Source organism: Amborella trichopoda, chromosome 2 (assembly GCF_054954075.1).
Source record: "Amborella trichopoda isolate Santa Cruz 75 chromosome 2, AtrichopodaSantaCruz75HAP2 v2.0, whole genome shotgun sequence".
Classification (NCBI taxonomy): domain Eukaryota; kingdom Viridiplantae; phylum Streptophyta; class Magnoliopsida; order Amborellales; family Amborellaceae; genus Amborella; species Amborella trichopoda.
The window spans coordinates 50,078,049-50,094,335 of NC_142337.1; the positions used below are offsets into that span (position 1 = coordinate 50,078,049).

The 16,287-nt window shown below is 36.2% G+C and overlaps 1 protein-coding gene across 13 annotated transcripts in view; it reads left to right on the plus strand.

The window, feature by feature from the left end:
• LOC18431619 (uncharacterized) overlaps window positions 1-16,018 on the plus strand; it is a 35,299-nt gene extending 19,281 nt beyond the window's left edge. For 9 of the 13 annotated variants that reach the window (XM_088858431.1, XM_088858434.1, XM_011624105.3 and 6 more), the window contains 4 exons: window positions 678-751; window positions 7,279-8,855; window positions 12,165-12,250; window positions 15,731-16,018. In XM_088858431.1, the coding sequence (XP_088714557.1) occupies window positions 678-751; window positions 7,279-8,855; window positions 12,165-12,250; window positions 15,731-15,885 (1,892 nt within the window). In that variant the 3' untranslated portion in view covers window positions 15,886-16,018. Of the gene's footprint in view, window positions 1-677; window positions 752-2,771; window positions 5,597-6,509; window positions 6,781-7,278; window positions 8,856-12,164; window positions 12,251-15,730 lie in introns of those variants that run through there. The other 4 variants (XM_020665429.2, XM_088858439.1, XM_088858430.1 and 1 more) reach the window with 2 other exon arrangements.
• The last annotated feature ends 269 nt before the right edge of the window (window positions 16,019-16,287 follow it).

The following is a 16,287-nucleotide window of genomic DNA, read 5'->3' on the forward strand; positions in this document are numbered from 1 at the left end:
AAAATCAAAGGCGCCTTCCTGTCTTTGCTAAAGATTCTACTAAAATAAGCTTCCCTCCAATATGCTTGAAGGATACCTCCAACTTTGAGAACAATTAAAAAAGTTACAAGCTTTTATAAGAGAAACTAGTTATTTTGGGTCTTCCTTGTTAGCCTTGAAAGCTTTGGAAGTGCATGACCTCATATTGAGTATAGCCTGTTAAATGCCTGTTTAAAGATGTATACACATCTCTTTTATATTTCAAGCTGCCTAGCTGTTCTTGTTGTTTCTTACTTGAATACTGACTTGGATATGATTTTTAAAAATATTCTTTAAATGTCCTCTTGTGATTTCATTTTATTTCCTTTGGGACTGTGTTCACATACTTTCCTTCTGCATGCTGTCTTTATTTGTGTGTATTTCTTCTGTTAACTGTTTTGGTGCCCTTGAGTAGTTTCTGATTTTGGTATTTTATAACATTGTTACAGTCAAGTGCACCACCTGTGAACTGAGTTTTCTACTTCATTTTTATGGCTGTAGTTTTCAGTTTGAAGTTGCGTACTTTTTCTCTATGTTTACTACAGTTAAATGCACGACCTTTGTTTGATTGAGCTTACTTGCTTTATGCTGCTTAATTTATTAAATTGAACACTATTTTTTTTCTTATAGTTGCTATGTGGATTTATTGTGGCATGCAGATGATGAGGACAGTTCATCACAGCCCAGTGTTGGTGGTGACCATTATTATAACCCTGAGCTGATGCATGAGAAGGTGGTTGGTTTCCTTTTATCTTTGTAAAGGGATATTATTTATTCCGTTAGGTATCCCCAAACAACAAATTTTTTTCCCAGATCCATCAATTCATACTAGTTTTGCTTCTGGAGAAAATTGACTTATTTCAAGGTTTATATAGACGCATATGTTAATGCAAGTTCCACTGCAGCACATTCCTAAGCCTTCTGTGTTTCTCTTTATGATAAATAAGCTGTGGACTACTGCAACTGTATATCTGGTTCATGTTGACTCGTTGAGATGGAGATCTCGTTAATGTATTAAATGTTTCTATATAATCTTGCTTGGTTTCTTCTTTCAAATTGGAAGCAAAAAGGATGTCTTTTCGAATCTGTTAGTGTAAAAAATGCTGACAAACTAATTATCTGTAAATCTTTAATGATGACTGCATGAATGTTTTCTCTAGGTCAGCTTATAAATTCGAGGTTTTGTTTCATATCATGAACCTTAAATTTTGGAGGAGTGCAACAATCCAAAGCATTGATACTTGATCTTCTGTACTTGATTATGATTGATTGCTTCTCAAATGCCACTAGTTGGCTATTTTTTAGTGGTTGTTAATGGAGCAGAACAGTCATACTTTCAAGGCACTAGGGCAGGGAAGATGGTCGGTGACATGGAGATGAGTACCATTTCATAGGCTTATGCTTATGTTCAGGAGGAATTTAAGCTTAAGTTCAGGAGGAATTTAGGGATGGTGTGGTGGAGGATATTGCGTAGGAATGGAGAACTCTGACTTATTTGGAAGCTCCATGGTGTGTCTTGGAATGCAGGGCATAATTAGCCAATCTGCATATTAGATGCATTTTGTTCAAAAGAGTGGAATTTGTTTTTCGAAAACTGTTAAGAATTTCATAATTTTGAAAATATCATCAAATTATTGCATTTTTTGGCAAGAACTTATTAAATGTGATTTGTATGTTTTGTTCAAAATATCTTGCTAGAGAACAGTTCTCATTTATATTTATCACACCAGTTTGAATTTTTTGAGTAACAATCTTCACTTGGATTTGAGTCCTTGATTTCTGCTAAATATATACATTTACTAACAAATTAGATTTGCTTAAAGATTCATTAAGATACTGTAACGAAAATTATTGTAGAGATAACTCATTGAGGATCAATGTACTGTAGGTTTTAAATTTTCTAAACGCGAAAGCAATTGATGGATTTAAGTTGCAGTCGCCAGGAGTTTTTATTCTGCCAAATTTGTATTTTGTAGGCAGTTTTGGACTTGACTTTCATTAGACTTACAAAAACAGACGAGATAAACTCAGGCACTATAAAAAATTGTAGATTTACTGAAAAAGAAGATTAGCAGTTGGAGGTCCTGTTTGTAAAGATAAAACCTACATAAAACAGTCTGCTAATATATTAGGAAATTGATTGCCACAATAAATAATTACATAAATATTAAATGTAACCAATAAAAATGGGCATACCATTTCCCCATAAAAATATTTGCAACTATTTAACGAGAAAAATTGGACTTTTGGTGTTCCTCTTCAAGCAGCTATACACATTTCTACCCTACAAATAGGTTAACTCCTGTATATGGTGAATCACATAATTAAGTTTATCCACACAAAAATTAGGTTTTCAGAAACTATACTTTCATCAGAAGTTGATGTTTTAATTTCTTCTAGCTGAAATTTTATATGACATGCACATACGTGTACGTCTGATTGTTTTTTACTCCTGTTTTTAGCGTAACAAAACTATTTCAGATTTTTAAATTTTGGTCTTCTTGGTCCCTTTTTCTGGTTCGAAACTATACTAATCCATCTTTTGCTATCACTATTTATTGTTGTTAACCATATTGCTAACTATTGTTCAAAGTACACCTACACCTAGTGTTTTAAAGCTCAATTTCCATGGTCGTTTTGGGAATTGTGTCCTACAGGTCTATGGGGCGATGGAGGGGGGTGGGGGTTCTAGAACCATTGATGTAGAGTCTGGTATCTATGCCTTAGCACGGTATGAAGTGGAGTTATTCCAACATCTAGGAAGATCTTAAGTTGTATGGCTTTTCAGTTGTCATTTGCAGTGTTCTAAAAAATGCTCGGTGGAGTATTAGATACATGGATCTATAAATTTGTATTTTTTTTTTAGCAAATCTTGAATTATTTTTTAATCATAAGATATAAGAAACACTATATATTGAAAGTAAATGTTGATTCGCTCAAGCAGTCAACAAATGTAAACCATGTTAACAAGGAAACTTATGAAATGAACTAGATGGCCATATGGATCAGTCCGAAACGAAGAAAGATGAAAATGAAATCAAATTGAGTCTGCATCATCTCCTTTGTCGTCGAGTGAGCTATATCTCAAGCTAAATATGTGGATGGTTATCTTTTGTAAGTTGGGTGCACTGCTCCTACTTAGGCTCTACCATTAAGCTGCATTGTCTAAAATTAGAAATCTTAAATGTACTATTAACCTGTAAATAGATTAATGTATTGAATAATGAATCTATAAACGTTAATCAAGATCTTTACCTGGAGAGTGTAGTATTTGTAGTCAGGATTACAATCTATTCCATTGGTGTATGCTTCTTTTGATTTTTCAGATAAGGGAGGAGTGTAATCCTTTACAAAAGCATATTACAACACAATTATAACAGCATAGACTGATACCACCACTTGAAACGGTTTACAACATAAAAGAAGAATCAAAATACCTCTAGGTAGTCCCCACGCAATTTCCATTCAATGCCATAAGGGAATATTTCATAAAACAATTTCTCAAAAAAAAGAAAATTGCATAAAACAACACAAGGTACATGAATACAAAAATTCAGTAACATACAATTTTACAATGATATCGATCACTTCGAAATTACATCAATTAGAACCTAAAGCAATCTTCCGCTTTTACATGACTGAAGCATACATGTCTAGTAAAGCATTAAACCATGGGGAAGCCAAAGTTGCAACCCGTTGCCGAGATCACCTCCCGGACTTAATACATCCCAAACTGGATCTCTGCCTTCGATAACGTGGGGGACCGGTCTCTCCTTTCTCCTCAATATTGGAAGCAACCCAAGAAAGAAATAATAACAATTTCTCTGTTCTGTTGGACAAAGTATATGCATAGATCATAGGAGAAGAGGTGGAAATGAAGGATCTAGCAATGGCTTGGGGTATATTGACTTACATGGCTTATACTATGCACATACTATGCATATAATACAAAGAGAGATGCAAGCATGACAGAGGCTTATGAATTTCACTCGAACCACATGGAGAGAATCAAATTACCTTGCTGTAATTGATGTCCAATCAGAGATTACAGCAAGGTATATGAAGGCAAAAGATGCTCTAATGGTGGCGTGGGGCATAGTAAACAATGGGGTACATAGTGGCATAATGCAAGTATTCAAACGAGAATGGTAAGGGCTTGTAAAATTGAACTTCAGATGATGTAAAGACCACCTTACCTTGTTGTAATTGATGAGGAATCAGTGATTTACACCAAGCTTGATGAAGCTTGACGCTTCACTAATGGTAGTGTAGAGCTTGTAATGCAGCTCAGAAAACTGCTATTGAGTGTCCAGTTAAGAGAGACAAGCTTAAAGTTTAAGAGGAGCAATAGAAGAGCAAAATATTCTTGGAATCTGTCCTTTTATGTCTTTTATTTGTTTTTTGAGTCATTTTATTCACTTAGGGGCATAAATAGAAATTCCTAGAATCTTTTATGTTTTTCTATTTACTTAAAATCTCTTATAATGAATGACCATGATCTGATTAGATGGATGACCATGATTTCTTCTTATATAAGGGATGTACTCAAGCATAATGAAGCATCTTGTTATGGACTTTATTTCGAAACCCTAGAGCTGCTAGTGCTCCTTCTTTTATCCTTGGTTTTTGCATCTTTCTGTAATTTTTGATCTTCCCTATCTTGTTCTTTGCTAAACTCTAGCTCCAAGCTACTAGGTTTGCGCCAGGTTGGTATTAGAGCTCGATGATCTGTACGGATGGTATTGTAACAATGTGTAGCACTGTACATACAATATTGTACAATTGATTTTGTTCCCTAGATCAACAACCATTCCTCTAGGCATAGGAAGAGGAGGAAAGTGGCAACCGTAGAAGCCTTTGATGCTAGTTCGTGAGAAGAGATTGCAGATCTGAGGAGATTGATCGAAACCCTAGCTCTGCGTTTGGTACAGATGGAAGCTCCGTCTCAGGAGGATGAGACTGATGCAGATGAGGAATCCATAAATCCCTTCCATAATCAAGCTTCAAGGAGGGAGGTAGCTGATGGATAAAAATGTTAGGAGGTGGGAAATGAGTCTCAAGGTTGAGATCCTAGAGTTTTATGGAGGCATAAAGGCCGACGTATTCATTGATTGGATGACTACAGTGCTGTGGATATGGAGTTTAAGGAGGTTCTTGAGAAAAAGAAAGTACTTTTAGTCGCCATAAAGCTGAGGGGAAGAGCTTCGGCCAGGTGGGAACAATGAAAGTGATGTGTACATGAAGAGGACTGCCCAAAATCACAAATTGGGAGATAAAGCATAAGATGGGCTTTTCTGCCATTCAGTTACTTGCAAACTCTGTATCAATGTCTAAATAATCTTCTACAAGGAAGTAGGTTGGTGGATGACTATACGGTGGGGTTTTATTAGCTGGTTTCGCACAATGAGCTTTATGAGGACAATGAGCAGCTTGTGGCATGATATATGGGAGGTCTTATGCAATATTATCAAAAGCAAAGGTTTACAGCTGTCGTGGGGCACCGTCTCTATCTGCTTGCTGTTGAGAAGCTCTCATTACCACGCATTAAATGTGGAAGATCCATTTAAAGAGATGCATTGTAAGTGACGTTTCATTAGAGTTGAACAACTATGTTTCATTGTGATTGGATTAAGATAGCAAACTATCTATTCATCATATCTTAAGAGAACTGTGTGTTTATATACATTGTTTTGTGCTCCTAGAGGAAGGAAAATTGTTTCAAAACTTCCCAAAGAGTTAATGGAAAGATTGGGCGAGGAGAAGGATTTGCTTGCAAATATATATGATAATATTAGCAGCTTTGGTGCAAAATATACTAAAGATTTGAATATTGTAATCATTGGGAAGCTTTGTCTGTCACACTGCATGATGTTTGCCTTTGGAGGTCTCTTTGGATAGAACAACAGCCCAACGTTAGGTCAAAACTGATCTGGCGTTACTTAAAGAAATCTGTGCAACATTATGGGTCTATTTGAGTCCGTGGAAAAAAATCATGGAATAGAGAGAGACCTTCCTTTGGGCGTCAGAAATTGTGAGAGAGAGAGAGAGAGAGAGAGAGAGAGAGAGAGAGAGAGAGAGAGATCAAATTAATGTATTTTGAAAAACCAAGAAACAAACAGGACAAAAATCTATAAGACCAGGAAATGCATTGATGATCACCAAGATGGATCTAGGGGAAAAAAATTCAAGCAAGTCCGGGAAACCAAAAAGATGAAAATTTTAAATGTTTGAAAACCAGAATTGGAGAGGTTGCATATTCAGTTCGCTAAGACAGAAAAAATGCTGCAATTCTTCGATTTGCAGCATATACAATTTTAAGTTTTCAAATTGAAACATTTTCAAGAAATTTTTGAGTTAGGGAAGTTTGGCAACCCATTTAGTTGAAAGATCTTTTTCCTGAAAATGAGGCAAAAACAGGAAAGATGTAAAGATTTACTTTGAGGTTTCTCTACCCATTTGTGTGCTAAACAGCTGGGACACCTCATTTCCAGGGACAAAATCTTCTGGAGATTAATTTTCGAGTACTCAAAAAGGCCCTAGGAGTGCATATATATGGAAGTGTACTATAATGATTTGCAAAGCAGGCTCTGGCTACCTATTTAGGGTTGACACAAGTACTATTACTCTCGGGGCAAGACCACCAGCCACCTTCTGTCTAACAATGTATTCTCCTTCTAGTAGAAGTGAGGATGAATTTTAAATTGTTGTTAACGTCAGCTGAGGCAGGCTGGACAAGAATGGCTCCTCTCCCTTTTTGAGATGGTAAGCAGTGACTGTCAGGTATCGTGCAGCACCTTTCATGCACAGTAAAACATGTGTTGTAGAGTATTCATTTGATCATTCAAATGGTGCTGCAATTATGTTCTCATCATTTTCTCTTCTCTCTCCTGTTTTTTTTTTTGCTTTGGATATCTGTTAACTTGATAGTTCCTTCAAAGTTCAATTCCTGTGCTTTTGAGTGCTAAAGGAAATTGTATTTATCTGATCAGAAGAGGGTTCTTTAGAAAAGTTTAAATGTTTCCTTAACCCGCCATTCTGACGGCCTAGATGTTTCTGTAAATTATGTTCTACAGTCTGTTGTCACTCATGATTTACAGAGTCTTGAAAAAGTTTAAAATGAAAATTAGGACGCATTATTTACCTAGTATTTTCCATAGACATTACAAGACAGAATCCTGGATGAGCTTCTCAAGCTTTCCAAAATTTCCTGTTGTTTTTTGCATGTGTAGCTTCTAATTAATGTAAAACTTTACTGTGCAGGGACATGGTTCATCTGCTCCACCTAGTACCACCACTGTTGATCATCAACGCTTGACTGGTTTTCCAGATACAAATGCATCTATTGCCCAGAGCAATCTGGCTTTCCTACAAGATTCAAACTTTGGTCAGCACAGTCTTCCTCATGTATTAGTCTCAGGGAGCCTTTTTGATTCAGACGAAGAGAGTATTTCAACAAGTCAGATGCATGCTGGTCAGTCCTGTGGAGATGAACATGTTGATGTTGAGAATCTGGGTCGAAATCAGATCACTGCAACATTAACTGGTACTGCTTTGTCCCTTGGAGATGCTCATGGGATTCGTTCCATCAGAGATGGTGGTGAACAGAATCCTATTGGTGAATCTTTTCTAGATGAGTCTCCTTTTGGAAAGCAAGAGGCTTTAGGAAACTTTCTGTCAGAGAGACGAGATGAAAATACTGAAGCTGTAACATCGCCTGCCACTGGTTTGTCAATTCAGGAAGGTTATGAAGTTCATGACTTGATTAAAAGCAGTAATGATGGGAATTCAGTTGCTGACACTCATATAGCTGTGACTGATAGTGAAGTTTTATGTGTTCCATCGAAAGTTAATAATTCCTTTGGACAAGTTTCTGGATCTGATGATTCCCATTTGGTTACTAATGAGGTAGAAGTGCGTGGTACTAGGCCTTGTAATTCTGACCAACTGACAGAACAAATTTCTGAGAGAGAAAGGCTTTCTCGAGAGTTTGTTTTTCAGGACATACAGAAACTAAATGATCAGTTTGTGCTTCCTGATGATGCCCAACGAGATGTGGCTTATGATTTATCTGACAAACAGGTTAATCCAGATCGGCTTATGGGGGGACGCTTGTCTCTTTCTCAGAAGGGCCTGTGTGACAATACTGATGATGATGATGATGATGATGGTCCAAATGATAATCTTCTTTCTAAAGATAATTCTTCCTTTCAATGGGAATCATTGACTCAAATTGGAACTAAGGTTTCAGTTGCAGAGATACTTCATATCTCTACCAGTGATAAAATTAGTTCCTCTACCTCAAATTCTGGTGAGAAAATTCTATCGAACTTTGCAGCAAGCAATGAATTGAGTGAACCTACTGGTGGATCAGTGGGTGAACTTGAGACTCGTGAAGTTGATACTCTATCTGCTTCTCATACCAGTAGTTACTCTGAAATATCTTCTACAGGGCATCCAAAAAAGTTATCCTTCTTGTGTTCAAGTGTCAACAAATCCCAAACAAACTCTAGGTTAAATGACTTGCCTCAGAGAGTGGAAACCACATTCTCTACAGTGGTATCTGTCTCTCAAGAACCAGTATCTCTGTTTTCTCCAACACCTTTGGGTGGGAACCATGGTTTGGATTGCCAGACAATTTCATGCAGTGATGAGACGTGCATTCACTCTAGTGGTAACGAGTCATTTGTAAATGAAAATTACAATAGAGGACCATCTGAGATGGAGCCTGAAGCCAGAACTTTAGTGAATCAGTCACTGGATGTTGTTCTGCCATATTCCATTAGCGAAGGATCGCAAGAGGTATCTGAGAAAAGCGGCACATGTTCCTCTGAGAAAAGGTTCTGTATTTCTATTTTGTATTCCTACGGATTTCATGTGCATTTATGGGCCTTATGTTTCCTTTCAAACGAAGTTTCTCTTTTATTTTAAGACTATTTTTATTCGTTTCTTTTTCTGTTGCCTTTAATCATGCATGTATGCTGTACTTTAATTTTGAATGCACAAATTTGGTTTACTTGTATTCTGTTAGATTTTTTATATCAGTTATTTGACACTATTTTATCAAATACTCATGATAACTATCATCAGAGGATCAGATGTAGCCTTTCAAGCTTTTCTGTATGTTGTTAGTGATTTAAAATTTTGATTGCAGAACAATCCATGCTTCCAACGCAACTAATTCCTTGCTTGTTGTGAGACTGGGCTCTAATGTTTATCTGGAGGCTTGATACAGCAGTGATTTCAGGGTCTTTGTGCTGTTTGGATGTAAATCTAGTTTAAGATTTACGATCCACTTGAACTAGGTCCTTGCTTTTGGTGAGATTAGAGTCTTATGTTTATCTAGTGGCTGGATAGGGCAGTGGTTTCACGGTCTTTGTGCTGTTTGGATGATCTATTTTAACATTTATGCTCTCTCTCTCTACCCCCCACCCTCTTTCCCCCTGCCCAACAAGTACAAAAGACCCCAAAATCTGTTCTTCCTATTAATTATGGTGAGACTGTCGATAAGCTCTACTCCATCTGCACAAGTAAACTGGTAATTTGTGAATGCTTTTAACACGAAGCTGAAGATGTTGCTCAATAGGCAAACAATCAATCTTCTTATCTTGGATTGAAGGTTAATACTAATATTGTTCTATGGACAACTGATTCTTGACTAACCAAGATGAGGAAAGGATTTGGTGCTGGACTTTAAAGAGTTCATCAGTGCTGGTGCATGATTGATTTGGTCAAACATTAGAAGATGGCCCTACTTGCATAATATTTCTAGATGAGTGCTATCTGTGGGCTACCTTATCAACATCACCATTAAATAAGGGCTCGTTTACTAGTGGGTTGGGTTCGACCCCAATCTATGAAAACATTAGACAAAAACAACCAGTTGGAACCTGCCTTCTGCAGGTCTGAACTGTTGGACTTGCTGGTCTGAGCAGTTTCCACGTGAACTGGCCAGTTATGATGCTTGCTTGCCATTTTTGTCTGGTAGATTTGATGAGCTCTTTCTTTTCATAAAAATATTGTCTGTTCTAGCTGGAAGTCTGTTCTTTTGTCTTTAAAAGCATTTGTTACGACAAAAACATTTTCCTCAATTTCAGTTGTGGATATTATTCTATGGTCGGAATAGTATTTCGGGGCGTAAACTATTTAAGACAGTTGTTGGGACTGGGAAAGGGATAAGGATTGAGAGCAGGGGGTTGTCAAACGCTGGATTGAGATCCCCAAATGTTAGGATTCTTGATGCTAATCTTTTTGGGATCTTGTTCCCAACCTTAAAGAGTATATATAATATAGGAATATATATATACTTTTTGAAGCAGAGATCTCTTTATTTATAGCCAACAAGTAATTATAAAGTACAGTTACATTGCTAGATGGTTATAAATAAAGAAAATCATCAATTGGGTCATTATCTCAGTCTTTAAGATAGGGATCGAGATCCCAATATTTTAAAATTAAGTATGTTTTGAATATCCCTTTCCTGGAGCGAGATTCCAAACCTGGATCGCCACCTGGATGGGTAGATATACCTGCAACTATGATTTAGAAGTTAACTTGGCGGAGTTGATTTGAAACAGTGTTTGGTTAAGGTGGTAGGAAGAAGGAATTGGGATTTTCGAGCAGGTGATTGGATGCTTCGTTAGTGGCAGAGCCTTGTAGTGTAGGAAGGAGTTGGAACTTGAGAAGTGAAAACAAATATTGAAGTGACAGTAAAGGCAGATGGTCAACTTATATCTCTAAAAGAAAAGTGACAGTAAAGGCAGATGAAGTTAGAAATAGCATGCTGAGAGGAGTTCAGACTCAACAGAGGACATGGGTGACTTGATGTACTTTATCCTAATGGATGACAGAAAGGTATACTGCCTATTGTGGTTCTCATTTGAATGGGATCAATAGGTCTAATAAATAGCTTATGTACTTCAGTGAGCCAAATTTCAAATGAAATCAGAACAAATTTTCCTCCAGCAGCACTATGTAAAGGACATAGGTTTATATAAGGTCACAACCTTCCTTGTAGAAGTAAGGTTACAATAATCTACGTCATCCATTTTATTTGAATGGTGCAGATCTGATACTATCTTAAAAGATGTGCCACTGTTTGACAGTGTCTTAAAAGGTGTATTAGATTACACTATCCAACTAAAATGGATGGTGTAGAGCGTTGCAACCTCACTTTACAAGTAAGGTTACCTCCTCATATAAAGCATATCCCTATATAAAATACTGAGGCGGTGTATCAAATCTATATTGTTCAACTAAAATGGATGGTGTAGAACATTACAGCCTTACTTCGACAAGTAAGATTGTCACCTCAAATAAACCACACCCCTCTGTAAAACACTGAAAAATATTACCCATTCTTAGGTGGCCATCTTTCTACCTCTAGTTCTGCCTGACTGTAGGGTAGAATTGCCTCCGGTTGGGTCATTAACAGTCCTCTCTCCGTCTCTGGAATTTCTTCACTTACACATATTACCTGTTTTTGCTTGACTAATAACTAACAATGCCTCATCTTACCTACCTGTTGAAACTAAGCTGCCTCCTTATTGGTCCTGAGGGTCTTAGAAATAGATTGGCGGGTAGCCATAATCTTCATGTAGAAGCAGCCCACTGCAAGCTGCTCAGAGTTAGTGTACTCAATTTGCATCTTTGTGGTATCAATATGGCTAAGAGACTGTCTTGGCATGCAAATGAAATTTATCCTATTCTTTTTCCCTTTCTGTGTTATACAAGTGAATTTATGGATTTACATGAATAAATGAAGTTTATCTGAGACTGGTGAAATGGTTTTAGAAATAATTGTCAGTCATTTATTTCTAGGAAGTAATTTGCGTTTCATATGAAGAAAGTAGTTTGTTAAGGGAAAATTTGATTTTGAAGCACATCACTTGTTGCAATGAATAGCAAAGAAGAAAGGTTCATATTTCAGGCACTGGATATTCGGCGATAATTAAGGGTGTTTCAGTTTGTACTGTCTTTTTCATGTAATACATAATACTCATTCAACAATAATGGTGACATCTCTATTTTTGTGTTTGAAAATCTAAATTACTTGGTTGCCATTTTTCTACTCATCCCGTGCAACATAATTGCTATTAGTTACGCTGGCTGCGCTATTGAGAACTTTGTAAACCATTTCCTAATCGCAGGGAACTTGGTATGTTGAATGATTCTAAAAAGATGGGGAACATGCTTGATCAAACAAGATTTCATGTATTCCAGCATGGAGATCGAGGTAAGATGCCTTATAGCTTATGGTTGATAAAATTTGGTACAAAAAGGCAACATTGTTAGTGATAGGAGCTTTCAAGTGGGAGATGTTGAAGATTTGTTCTTTGAATTCTCATAAATTGCATGCCCATCAGTGATCATCGACTTTACCTTTGATTGTTTTTTGTCTTGTGGAAATGGCTTGAAATTCCCAATGTCTTCCAGCAAGGTTTAAGATCAAAATCATCCATCTCTTCATTGATTGGATTTGGTCTTTGAATCTGGATCTTTTGGGCATGCACAAAATAGAGTTCTAAGGAATGAGCACGAGGCCTAGGTGTCAGGGTGGTGGAGCCACAAAGTGACATCTTGGGCTCTACTCTTATGTGCTAAATACCTGTCAATGTGTCCCAAAAAAAAAAAAAATTATCCTAGAGTTCTAGTCCAATTTTACTAATGCAGTATGAAAACAGTTGTTACTACATGCAGCAAAACATGCTCAGCAAGTGCCATTTAGGATAGTCTGTGACAAAAAGAAAAAAAAAAAGAAGAAAAAGGTTTTCTCTGACATCTACTCAGACTTGAATAACTTTCAACTGGTGAAATAAGAAGTTCCAAATATATAAATTTTTTTCTGTTTAATTGGGAAGTGTTACATGCAATCACAGATGCATGCTATCCTTTTATTCTTCAGTTATGAGTTTGTGCTTTATTTGAAGATATTTGAACTTCATATGGTGAAATGTTGATGTGTAGCGAAGACTATTGCAATTATGTATGCATGCAATTGTGGTATACGCTGAGGGGTTCACATCTGCCTCACTTTATATGCTGTTTTTTTTTTTTAAAAAATTATAAATGTATGTATTTCTAGAGTTATTATTTTACAATAGTTCTCACAATTTAAAATTTTTTCTTATGTTCAGGATTTATGAAATTAATAGGTGTCCAAGAGCTAGGTGGTAGAATTTTAAACAGGAGAAAATAGACATTTAGGAATAAATTGGTAAAATGAGGAAAATAGAATTCTTAGCACAAAGCTGATATTATATGGAATGAGATGGTTGATTGTATTAATAAAGTGGCAAAAGAAGTTTTTGGGAGAATCTAGATGGAAAAAAAAGTTTGATAAGGAAACTTGGCGGTATAGTGATGAGGTTCAAAAGGCTTTTAGTGAAAAATGATCATGTTATAAAGCTTGGCAATGTAATAGAAATGATCAAAACTTAGAACATTATAAAAATGCTAAGAAAAATATTAAGATGGTAGTAAGGAAGACTAAACTTAAGGCATATAATGATCTATAAAATAATTGTGGACAAGAGAAGGTGATAAATGTGTCTTCAAACTAGCAAAAATTAGAGAGAGGAAGTGTAGAAATCTAGATCATATTAAATGCATTAAGAATGAGGATCAGAAGGTATTGGTGAAGGATGACGTGGTCAATGAAAGGTTGTGAATTTGTTTTAACTGTTAAATGACGAAAACTTTGGGGACACATTATTAGCAGAAACCTTCGACGTAAATAAGGCCAGAGGTCATAGCTATATTAAATGGATTAAGATATCTGAAGTGAAAGAAGCTTTGAGAATGATGAAGATAGGAAAGGCTTTAGGACAAGATAGGAAAGGCTTTCGAAGTGTAAGAGACACATTGGTATATTTTGGGTGATCAAGCTATTCAGCAAAATGTTGAGAATAAAGAAAATGTTAGATAAATAGAGAAAAAGTATTGTGGTACGTATTTACAAGAACAAAGGAAATATACAGAATTGTACGAACAATCGAGGGATTAAAGTTGTGAGCCACACTATGAAGTTGTGGGGGAGAGAGTTGAGCAATGGCTAAGACATGAAATGAGGTATCAGAAAATCAGTTCGACTTTGTGTTAGGGAAGTCAACAATTGAGGCTATGTTTTCCTACTTAGGCAACTGATTGTGAAGTTTAGGGGTGATTTGGAGAAAGCATACGATGGGGTGTACCTAGAGAGTTAATTTGGTGGGTGGCGTAAAAGAAAGGAGTCTCTAGAGGATATATTGATGTAGTGAGAGATATGTACAAGGGAGCGGTAACTAGCGTGAGGACATTAAGTGGAGAGACAAGTGAGTTTTCAGTGACAATAGGCCTACATCAGAGATCAACATTGAGCCCATATCTCTTTGTTTTGTTTATGGACGAGTTAACTAGGTATCTACAGGATGAGGTCCTATGGTGCACATTGTTCGCGGATGACATAGTTTTGATCAATGAGACTACAAACGACATGAATGCAGATGCTCTAGAATTTGAAGATTTAAGTTTAGTAATAATAGCAGCAGAAAACAGGAAGTAGTTAAAATTGATGGCCAATAAATGCCTAAAAGAGATTATTTTCGATATCTTGGGTCTATAATCTAGGAGGAGAGAATGAGGAAGATGTTGCTCATAGAATTAGAGCTAGGTGGGAGAAGTGGAGATGTGCATCCAGACTTTTATGCGAACACCGCATACCAATGAAATTAGAGAAGAAGTTTTATAAGATGGCGGTAAGACGAGTTATGCTTAATGGGGCATAATGTTGAGCGGTCAAAAAACAACACATTTATAAGATGAATATAACTGGGATGAGGGTATTGAGATAGATGAGTGGCAAGACAAAAAGGATAGAATTCAGAATGAGTACATATGGGGGAATTTAGGGGTGACTTCAATAGGCGATAAGATGAGGGAAAGTAGACTTGGTGGGTTGGCCATGTGTAACCTATTCCTAATACAATATCGGTTAGGACGGAAAATTTGGTTCAAGCGGAAGACTCTAAAATGACAAGAGAAATACCCAAAAGAATATTGATGGAAGTAGTGAGAAGATATAGTGACTTATGGTCTAAGGGTATACTCCTTGATAGAGCAAAATGATAGAATATTATTTATGTAGCTGACCACAAATAGTTGGGATAAGGTTCGGATGATTATGATGATGAGTAGTTTCTATTTAAGGTGGTTTCTTGGGTGATTGTGTAAACAAATTTCAATCTTATTTCCTTATTATTTTATAAATAATTTGAGCAAAAAAATTCTTCGACATTTCTATTTTAACCCCTACTGAAATGAAGTCAACTATAAGTTTTCTGCAAATGGTTGGTAAACTCTTACTATCAGAAAGCATGACGTGCTGTGCTTTCTCCTAGTTGTTTGGACCAGTTTCTTTAGATTATGGATTTGTGTGCAGGCTTGTGCATATCAGATAATCAAAATGATTTGAAATTGATTTTTCTATCATCTTTTCTGCTAGCATATGAATTCAACATTTTAATTGGATGTGATTTATTAGTTCGTGTTTTGTAGCTGTTGTTTACCAACATGCATTTTTTTTCCTCCAATTAACTACTTACTGTTTAATATCAATGGTTTTTGCTAATGTCCTCTTAATAGTTTTGATATGTTCATGCATATGTTATTCATGTCCTGGTCATTGCATACAAGGCCCAGCTGGGTATAATTTGGCCAATTGCTTATTGTATTTCAGGAAGTAATACAAGTGAAAGAAGCCCATCAAGAGAAAACAGTATAGGAGATCAGATGGCCAAATTGCTGCCCCATGAGAGTACAAATTCAGTGATTGCATCTCTTTTAAAACTCCCACTGAGACGCCCTTCACTCTTTGATAGTGATGAGGAATAAGTGACCAATGTTCATTGTTTACAAATTCCTGTCCTGTTCACCATCATCATAGTCATCAGCATTATGGTTATCTTTATTATTTGTTAATATTACTGCTTGTACTTATTTAAAGGGCATCATCATCATCTCGAAATTTTTTTTTTTTTAAATATCCCCTATAGTTTGTATAATATAAGAAAGGGATTGTATATTATTATGAGACTGTTTTCCTTTGTTTCAAGGAAGTCACAATTGTTATTAGCCATTAGATGTCAAATTGGATGTCTTGGTTGTGTCAAAGTTTGAGAATTTTTTTGTTTTTTTTTTTAACTTTAAATCTAGTCAATGACACAATCACAACGACCCGATTTGGAATCCGAGTATAAGAGCAATTTGTGACTTCCTTGTATTAAAAGATAGTAG